The 10282-nt window shown below is 33.9% G+C and overlaps 1 protein-coding gene across 4 annotated transcripts; it reads left to right on the top strand.

Moving 5' to 3' along the window:
* The first annotated feature begins 513 nt into the window (after positions 1 to 513).
* Positions 514 to 7064, top strand: NPGR2 (no pollen germination related 2). 4 transcript variants are annotated; one of them, XM_059575801.2, is made up of 7 exons: positions 514 to 743; positions 1278 to 1561; positions 2233 to 2485; positions 3142 to 4358; positions 5059 to 5212; positions 6360 to 6689; positions 6767 to 7064. In XM_059575801.2, exons 2-6 carry the CDS (start codon positions 1301 to 1303, stop codon positions 6677 to 6679), a joined length of 2205 nt encoding a protein of 734 aa, XP_059431784.2. In that variant the 5' UTR covers positions 514 to 743; positions 1278 to 1300; the 3' UTR covers positions 6680 to 6689; positions 6767 to 7064. The 4 variants fall into 4 exon arrangements, with proteins under 4 accessions (XP_059431784.2, XP_059431786.2, XP_088368040.1 ...); XM_059575803.2 differs by having other exon boundaries at positions 6360 to 7064; XM_088511914.1 differs by having other exon boundaries at positions 1130 to 1561; positions 6360 to 7064.
* The last annotated feature ends 3218 nt before the right edge of the window (positions 7065 to 10282 follow it).

Here is a 10282-nt window from a genome sequence, read left to right as displayed (position 1 = left end):
ATTAACAAATAACTTAAAATATATAATATTTACAAATCAATCAAAACTGATATTGTCATTAACCAACAGTTTTATTGGGTAAAACAAATTAAGAGAATAAACGTTTTCCATTCTTTGCTTTCTGAGTACGACATGCACATGCAGTTATATATATATAAATATATATATTCGTTCTTTTTTCTTTTTTCTTTTTTTGGGCAAAAGGAATTACACAACACAAAAAAAAAAATAAAAAAAATAAAAAAAAGAAAGAAAGCAAAAAAGCAAAAAAGCCAAAAAAAGATGAAAATAAAAGAAGAAATCTGTTGACTCTGACAGTGAAGACTGTGTAGTGTAGCAAATAACCGCTTAACGCTGGCACAGAAACCCATGAAGACATATTCCACGTGGCAGAAGCCAATCCTCAGCCACGGTGGTGAATTGCAAAGTGGGGCCAACGTAGAATATTTAATTCCCCAAAAGCCCCACCATCTTTCATGGTAATTCCTTAATTTCTTAACCCCCTCCAAAAAATCTTCTACATCACGATTCAATTCAAGCTCCATATCCATCCCCTGTTTCCAAAGTATTAATTCAAAGAAAAAGAAAGTAAAAGAAAGGTTCTTTGATGCATTGGGATGCTCTGATTGATTCAAAGATTTAAAGTAAAAAGCTTTGTTTGGGAAATTTTTTGAGTAAATGGGTGTTGGGCTTCATGGATTATGTGGTCTAAGCCTCTGCTTTTCATCTTGGAAAATCAAAAGGTGAGTGCTTTTGAATTGGTTTTCTATTTATTTGCTTTGGTGGGTATGGTTGTTCTATCTGTTTTTGTCGTTTCGTTGAGTTCATGTGGGAAATATTATACAAATTTGTAGCGTTTTTAAAATTGTTTTTGGAGGTTATATTTGGGCAGGGTTGAATTTGGATACTTCCTGTTAGTTTTTTTTTCAACTGGGGATCCAGAAATATTATTGGAATTTTGTTTCTGATAAGAAATTGTGGAATTCGGTGTTGTGCTTAAATTATGCTGAAACTTATATATTGCTTCTTGTTGCTTCATTTTCACTTGATGTGAATTTTGATGTCTATCTGTTTTTCTTTGTTGGAATTTGAGTTCCACCTCATTTGCACCATATTTTGGATTGGGTAGGTGGAAATTTTGATTGCCATGTTAGTTTTCTGGTGCAAAGTGTGAACTTTTTTCTATGAGAAATAGGTCTGTATGATCATGAAGTGGTTATTGATTTACAAATAAAGGCTATTGATTTACCCGTTGGTGGTGGTGTTGGTGATTGAAGATTTTGGAGTGTGTTGAGGCAATATGAGGAGTAAGAATAGGGTCAGAAAGCAGAGGAGGGGTGAGCTCAGGGGGAAGCTCGGGAAGATTATGAAGTGTATCTGCTCCGGGGAGCAGTCAGGAGCAGTGGATGAAATGGTTCCTTCATCAGAGTCACTTGCAACCAAGGATTATTTACAAACTGCGAGTTCGTCTAGAGGTGGTGAGTTTGAAAAGAAGCTGGATACAGGAAATATAGAAGAAGCTGAATCATCTCTACGTGAGAGTGGTTGTTTAAACTATGAGGTTAGTTTCTGTTTTTGTCTTTAAATTTTGGTTATCTATTGAGTGATCTGTTTTCTTCTTCTAATTTACTCCTGTGTGGATATAATCTAATATATATATATATATATATATATGGTGAACCTTAGAAGCAGAGTTTGATTTTTAAAATTTCTAACTAAAATCAAGGGAAGTTGTGTCGCATTTAAATCAACTTTAGCAAACTCAGTTTCAGATACTTTAGTAGTGTTCAGTGATATTTAATGTGCAGGTATGTAGTTAAGAGTCAGAATGGTCTAGACTTAAATCTCCACCAAGCATCAGTATTCATTGTAACATGAAATTACTCATCTCAACTCAACAAAGCTGTCTTGTAAGGTAATGGTAAACTCAACCAAACCTTATGGATGATACTTGGTCACTCTAATTAAAGGCCATTGTTGCTTTTAGATTGTAGACCATCATGTTTTCTCATGTACATATCCTTGCACCTTTCTTTTGTCCTAATAGTGCCTTCAATTTGAACCCACACTCTCCTCTCGTACTATGTGAACATGAAGCTATTATCCACATTTATCTCTTGTCTGCTAGTACTGATTGTAAACTTAATGGAAATTAACATGGGCTTTTTCCATGGATTTTTTTTTTTGCCCATTTGTAATGTGTTTTTAAGACCAAGATGTCTGCATTTGCAGGAAGCAAGAGCGTTGTTAGGAAGATATGAATATCAAAAGGGAAACATAGAAGCAGCTCTTCATGTATTTGAAGGGATAGATATTACTGCAGTGACTCCCAAGATAAAACTCACCCTTGCTAGAAGAGGGGAACGGCATAGGAGACATTCTCGAAGTTATGCTACCCAACCTATGTCTATACATGCTGCTAGCTTACTGTTGGAAGCAGTGTTTCTCAAAGCAAAATCATTGCAGGGTCTTGGGAGGTTTAAAGGTATTTCCTTTGTGTTGATACATAGATTTGCTATTTGCTTTCTGAATTCGTCAAATTTGTAAGTTATCTTTGCACATTTTCTTTGGCCACAAATTGCTTTTCTTTTTGGTTCTTCCCAGTGATAAAATTGTGGCGATGGTTGTGATATGGGTACCATTATCATGAAGTTTCTTTTGTTACTGCTTTACTGTAATTTTCAGATTTTATAGAGGGAAGGGCTGGCTATTTGTGTCACGTGGAAAACTTCATGGACTTCTTCAACAGATTTTATATAATTTATTTTTGTTTTTTTTTTCTGTCGTATCAGTGGTGGCTTCTTTAACATCTTTTTGGTATTTAAATTATTTTATTGCTGAGGACACAGATCTTTGTGATTTCTCTGGCAGCACCACTAGAAGGAAGAAGTAATGATTATTTGAGATCATAGTGGTTATATTTGTAGTGTTTTTGATTCCATCTGTTCCATTCTGGAAAATGATAAGTCTGGAGTCCTGGTACTTAGGATGCCAAGGCATGTATTCTGTTAAGAATCTGGCTGAGCAATGGATTTTGTGCTGGTCGAAAGATTAAATAAATAAATGAGCAAAAAGAATTTGTGAGCTTAACAATCAAAACATCATAGGATAGCTAATGTGTATTTCCAATCATTCTTGCAGAAGCTGCTGAGTCTTGCAAAGTTATTCTGGACATAGTTGAATCTTCATTACCAGAAGGCTTGCCTGAAAACTTTGGTGCTGACTGTAAATTGCAGGAGACTCTAATCAAGGCTGTCGAGTTACTTCCGGAATTATGGAAACTTGCTGATTCTCCAAATGAAGCAATTTTGTCATACAGGCGGGCACTCCTCTATCCTTGGAATCTTGATGCAGTAAGTATAGCAAAAATCCAAAAAGATTTTGCCATAATTCTTCTGTACAGTGGAGGTGAAGCAAGCCCCCCAAATCTCCGATCTCAAATGGACAGATCATTCGTCCCCAGAAACAATATAGAAGAAGCTATACTCCTGTTTATGATACTATTAAGAAAAGTTTCTCTCAAGAGAATCGAGTGGGATCCATCGATCCTGGATCACCTTTCATTTGCTCTATCTGTGGCAGGAGATTTGCAGGCTTTAGCTAATCAAGTAGAAGAATTGCTTCCTGGAATCATTCTTCGAAAAGACAGGTACCATACTCTGGCCCTTTGTTATTATGGGGCAGGGGAGGACTTGGTTGCTTTGAATCTACTTAGAAAATTGTTGGGTCACAGTGAGGATCCAAAATGTGTTCCGGCTTTATTGATGGCATCAAAGATTTGTGGGGAAAATGCTAATCTTGCTGAAGAAGGGATAAGGTTTGCTTGGAAAGCTTGTGAGAGTTTGGATGGTGGATGCTATCAATTGGAAAGCATTGCCAATTTTTTATTAGGTGTCTCGCTTTCAGCACATTCGAAATCTGCTGTTGCTGATTCAGAGAGGGTAACAAGAGAATGTGAGGCAGTTCAGGCTCTGGAAACTGCTGGCAGAATGACAAGAATGAGTGACCCCAATATTCTTTACCATCTCAGCCTGGAAAATGCTGACCAAAGGAAGTTGGATGCTGCACTTTATTATGCCAAGCGCTTGCTGAAATTGGAAGGTGGGTCTAATATCAAAGGGTGGTTATTACTGGCCCGGATATTATCAGCTCAAAAACGGTTTATGGATGCTGAAACTGTTATTAATGCTGCACTGGATCAGACTGGAAAATGGGATCAGGGAGAACTGTTGCGGACCAAAGCTAAACTTCAAATTGCACAGGGTCTGTTAAAAAGTGCCATTGATACATACACCCAACTTCTTGCTGTTCTTCAAATTCAGAGTAAAAGCTTTGTTTCGGGGAAGAAGCTTCTCAAGGTTTGTTAATTAGTGTTCCCATGTATTAGTTCCAATATGTTGACATAAAACTCTTATTACCTTTTTGCTTAAACTCTATTCATTTTCTGTTGTTTTGGGAGTTAAATTGGATGCTTGGCCATGAAAGAATAAAATGTTTCTTCCAGAATTGGATGCATTTGATTTCTTGTTAAAACTAGATCTAGAGATGGTTTTTGAAAATGACATCTTGTGATTGTGCTTTGAGTCATGAACTAGCTTGATAAGAGAAAAATGGGAGGTATACTAGCTGGTATTCTGAAAGTGACTCCTGGGATGGAGAGATGGAATGCTGGGCATCTGCTAGTGATTATCTGTGTGTGAGAGAATTTTGACAACCTTATCCAAAAAAAAAAAAAAAAAAAGAGAATTTTGACAAGGTTTTTTTCTCCCCCTCGGGAAAGAATATTGGAAGAAGTGGGTTCATTCTGCTGTTTAATACTGTGACTGTAAAGTTGTTGAGCTAACTAGTGTCATAATGGGATAGATATACTTTTATAGATTTAGCCCCGCATGTTGCATTTTAAAGTCTGAATAATCTATAGTCTTCTTTGCTCTGAATATGCTTCCATTACCAAAAACCGCCCTTTCTTTGTCTAACTTCAACTTTAATAGAATTTTGTTTTTTTCCTTTTTGAGACAAGCTTTCAGGTAGTGACTATTTTTGAAATATTTATGACAGAGAAGCAGAACTCAAGCTAAGAGTTTGGAATTGGAAGTATGGCATGATCTTGCTTATGTCTACATAAGTCTGTCGCAGTGGCGTGATGCTGAGATTTGTCTTTCCAAATCTGAGGTCATCTGTTATTACTCTGCTGATAGATGTCATGCCACAGGTATATCTATGTCATCACTCTTTTTTCTCTTTTCGAATCAGTTCCTTGATATTTTAGGATGCCATTTTTGGCTAAAATTTTGATAGTGGTGTAATTTTCCTTGTTCACATAATTGTCAATTCACAAAATTGACATCGGCTTTGCCCAAAGCACTGAAGATATGGTTTAGTTGGTTGTTTCTTGTAGAAAAACAAGGGAGAAATATGTTTATGAAAAAGGGCTTAAGTTGGATGCAATTGTTACTAGTGAATCTTGTTTTAGGGATAGATCTTAAGGCTTCGTACTAAACCCAAACCTCTGGGCTCTAGTAGGACTGATGCCATCATTTTTCGACCCATGAAGTTTTGGCGTACTCTGTTTCACTTTCGGCTAGAATTGGTCTTTGTTTGAATTTGGAATATACAGCCAGCAGTTAATTCTTTTCTTTTTTTATTTTTCAATTTGTTTATTCCAGATTCTCCAAGTTTTGGCAGACCCTTATTAGCTCTCCTCTTTTTTCTGTTCTTTTTTTTCTTTCTTTTTTTTTCGTGAGTTTGCTTACTTTTGTAGTTTTCCCAAGTTTTGATAATGAATATTTTTCAAGGAAAAGACCAAAAAAATATTGTATCAATATAAGATTTGTATTCAACTGGGTGCCCATTCAGTATTGGTCAGATGTTTTGCATAGCATATTTGAGAGACTAGGAGTATATAAACTCTCCTGTATTTTCATTTATGTTTTTGTTTCTTTGGGAAACCAAAAAAAAAACGTCAGTCATTTGTTTTGTATTGCATGCTATAGATCCATGAATTATTATCTTTTGTTGTTTTTGGAGGCTTTCTGTCCAAGCCAAATCACATCCTCCCAAAGACGATTCTTTTTCAATTAAAAACTGCCTCATTACTGCTTGGCTGCTGGGATTTTGGTTTAGGCTATAAAATGACTTCACTGCCAAATTGCACCTTTTCATTCTGCCTTTTGTTTTAAAATATTCATTTCATTTGGAAAAATAAATTCATTGGACTGTTGCTGTATGCTCCTCAGAATCTTCAACTGAGAGAAAAAGGCTTCTTGAACATTTCTTCTGTGTTACACCTTTTCATTCTGCTCTTTGCCAGGGTGGTTTGGGCTGTGGCCTCCTATTGAAATACTTACTTGAATTTACAGGCATACTTTATGAAGGAAAGGGCCTCTACAAGGCAGCTCTAAAAGCTTTCATATATGCTTTGGATATTGATCCCACCCATGTTCCAAGCTTGGTATCCACAGCTGTGGGTCTCAGACAGCTTGGTAACCAATCACATGCAGTTGTGCGAAGCTTACTGACGAATGCGTTGCGGCTCGACAGAATGAACCATTCTGCGTGGTATAATCTCGGTTTATTTTATAAAGCCAAGGATACTGCATCATCATCTCTAGAAGCTGCTGAATGTTTTGAGACTGCAGCATTTCTTGAAGAGACTGCACCAGTTGAACCCTTCAGATAACCAGTTCCAGGTTAATCTTTCATATCTGTAAAGCATCAAAATTTTCTCCTCTTCCACGACTGTCTTCTCATATGAATCTTCATATAGTATGTACAAGTGAAAAGCAATAAAAGAGAGAGTTCAGTTTCTGAGGTTGAGTTACAGCATTGAGACTCCATAAAAGCTGGTGAGGATTAGTGGATAGGAAACAGAGGGACCAACCCAATTACTTGCATGGAACAGGAAGCTTTTGAAGCCTCAACAACTCACATGGGTGTACTTGGTTGACAACGTTTGTGATCCTCAAAATGAATGCTATATGTTTTGTTGCTTTACTGTAGGAACTAGGAAGGAATCGTTATTACATTCCATAACCAGGTAAATCAAGTGCAAGTTTTGTCAGGTTCTTCTGTTTGTTTGTTTCGACGAAAAATATTTTTGGTTAATTATTTTTCAGAAAAAAATAATTTTTCAAAATATTTTTTAGTGTTTGACTCATACGGTAAATTAGAGATGGCAAAAAACAGTCGGTGACTTTTGGCAACCTCCAACAGAGGTCCAACAAACTCTGCTAGTAGTCTGGAGGTGGTCTGGCAATTTGAGAATAAGGGCCTGTTTGGGAGTGCGATTTCAATAAGTACGATTTTAAAAATTGCGTTTTTAAAATCGCACAGGCGTTTGGTAAAACATGCTAAAAAGTATTTTTTTTATCAATTGAGTGTTTGGATAACATTAACATATAATTGCGGTTTCATGACCAAATTACCAATAAAGACATTTCTTTATAACAGTAAAATAACTAACATTATCTATAAGCCTCCATTTTTAACACCTATGCAAACAAAAGTATGACTTATAATTTGACATTAACTTTGAGTTTTCTACTTAAGCAATTATATATTGCTATATTACTTGTTTCTATATGCTTTTTTGTTTTTGTATTTTTTTTTTCTTGAAACATATTCCAAATAGACATATAATAAAAAATAAAGGAACAATCCATCAAATTAAACTAATAATGAGAAAAAATTAAAAAAAAAATCACAAATTATCACTGTTTATTACCCATTAACAAAAATATATATAAAAAATCACAAACGGTTAGAGTGCAATACCCATTAAAAAATAAAAATAAAAATTCATCACAAATTGTTACTGTACTGTACCTTTAAAAAAAAAAAAAAAAAGCCATAAAAAATCGTCATTGTGCACATCACTATGCAGTGCACAATGACCTGAGAAAAATCATCATCTTGGTCACTGTACAGTATTTTTTTTTTAAAAAAAGAAAAAGCCTCATATGGTTACTGTACACGCACTATCACATTAGTGTGCGTGTACAGTGATCTATCACTGCATACTATGATGGATTGCAGATCACTATGCATGCATGGTAATCTAAATAAAATTTTGAAAAAAAAAATCATAACTTTACTCTGTAGAAATGGTCGAAGAACAAAAACGCATATATAAAAAGGCATAGTTATCATACAAACCACATAAAATAACACCGAACACCAAACAATGAAAAGTTTTACAAAAGCAAAGGAGTTATATGGAGAGAAATAAAATATTAAGGTGAAATTATTACCTGGTAGAGGGGCGGAGAGATGGACAACAGCGACACACACTGCTACAGGGCAGAGAAAGGATGAACGAGACAGAGAGGATAAAGAAAAAAGAAAAAAAAAAGAAAGAGAAAAGATGGGTTTTAATATATTTTAGGTGAGTATTCTTGGTATTTTTTTCATTCCCGCTCAAAAAAAGATAACTATTGCGCCAAATATCTCTTTAATAGAAATCGTGATTTTGTTTTAAATTCGTACTTTTTCAAATAAGCACCCTCTAATCAGCTTATGGAAATCGCAGATTTTTTTACGATTTTAAAATTTGCATTTTTAAAATCGCAATCCCAAACACCCTAAAATTGCGATTTGGTTTAAAATCGTAGATTATTTTTTTAAAAACGCACCCTAAGTTTATGAAATTTACAAAACGGAAACAATTTTTTTAAAATAAATAAGCTTTTTTGTTTAAGCCGAAAGTATTTTCGGTCGAAACAAATGTGGGTTGGACACACAATTTTTGTCGAAACAAATGAAACATTAATTTAATTCCATTTTTACCTGTGTGGGTTGGACACTACATTTTGAAACATATCAATTTAATAAATTGGATAGTATTACAATAAATGTTTTTGATGGAATCAATGAAAGAAATGACAAATAAAGAAAACTTTGGTCATATTGTATCATTAACGGTTTCAAAACATGTGGTTTGAAAAATAACGACTTCAAACTCAGTTAATAAAGTTAAAAGTTTGATACTAGAACACATTTCATGATTTTATTAAAAAAAAAATTGCTCATTTGGCCTCCAAAAATCACTTTTCGCAGCCCAAAATGTCTAATAATTCATATGAAAGAGCACTAACATATTTCAAGCCTTTTGATGCAAAGAACAACCTAAATTTATATTCATATAATGTTAGAATTCTACAATTTCTTATAGGGATCTTGGTCTGATTTTTAGTGTCACGTCAATAAATGTGCATTGGGGAGTGTGAAAGTGAGAGTGTGTAGCATTTTTCTTATTTTTCACACACACTTATCACACTCATTTGACAACAAATAACGTAGAGTGTTTTAAATAATTTCTCATATCCGCTAATATATATATATATATATATATATATATATCCTTAAAAACCTATGTAAAATGAGTGAGATGATTTCTTTCATAACACCCTAAAATATGTTCATATTTTCCCATCTAGGGAGACAATACTAAAAGCTGGTGCTCGTACGCTAGCTTTTCTAAAGTTGGTACAAATGATTAATGTCTAATGTCAATCAGCCCTATTTTTTATTTATTATTTTTTTAAAAAAATATGTGTCACGACATCCCAATAATATTTTTCGCTTTTGCTTTCCTTTTTTTTTTTTTTTTTTTTTTTTTTTTTTTTTTTTTTAAGATTGGTTGAAAGATATCATTTATGTTATCTATTTAACACGGAAAGCATTAATTAGAGGTCTCAATTTAATATTTTTTTTGAAATACACGTTTGAAATTTGGATTTAACTTACCTGCTGTTATTAAAATAACATGTATGCTGTAACAGTTAAGATTAAATTTTTTAAATTTTTTTTTTCATTTTCTCTCTTTTATTAAAAGTTTTTAAAAATAAGTCAACTTTAAAATCTAATATTGATTGTTAATTAAACTACAATATACATATTATTATTTTAATAACAACATATAAGCCGAATTTAATTCGTTATTAAAAACTGAGGTCTCAATAGAGACGAGTTAAAGACAATTATGATCAAAAAGTAAGATCTAATCTTACAAAAAAAAAAAAAAAAGTAAGATCTAACAATTTTTTTTTTTTTTTTTTTTTTTTTTTTATCAAATGAAAACCTGAAAACATTTTCAAACCAATGAACTGTCTACTTCAAAATTCCACTTGGCATTACGCCGACACGGCCCAGACATTATTTGACACAAAGACAGAAGCGAAGAAGCATCCCCACAGTGCAAGCAAGACAGTAAAAAGAGAGTAGTATCTTTGTGGGAGCATATGTATAAATGTCTGTCCACTATATATTAATGTCTTTTTCTTTT

Source organism: Corylus avellana, chromosome 11, assembly GCF_965113065.1.
Source record: "Corylus avellana chromosome 11, dhCorAvel1.hap1.2, whole genome shotgun sequence".
Classification (NCBI taxonomy): Eukaryota; Viridiplantae; Streptophyta; class Magnoliopsida; order Fagales; family Betulaceae; genus Corylus; species Corylus avellana.
This window is presented reverse-complemented; position numbering and strand designations above follow the sequence as displayed.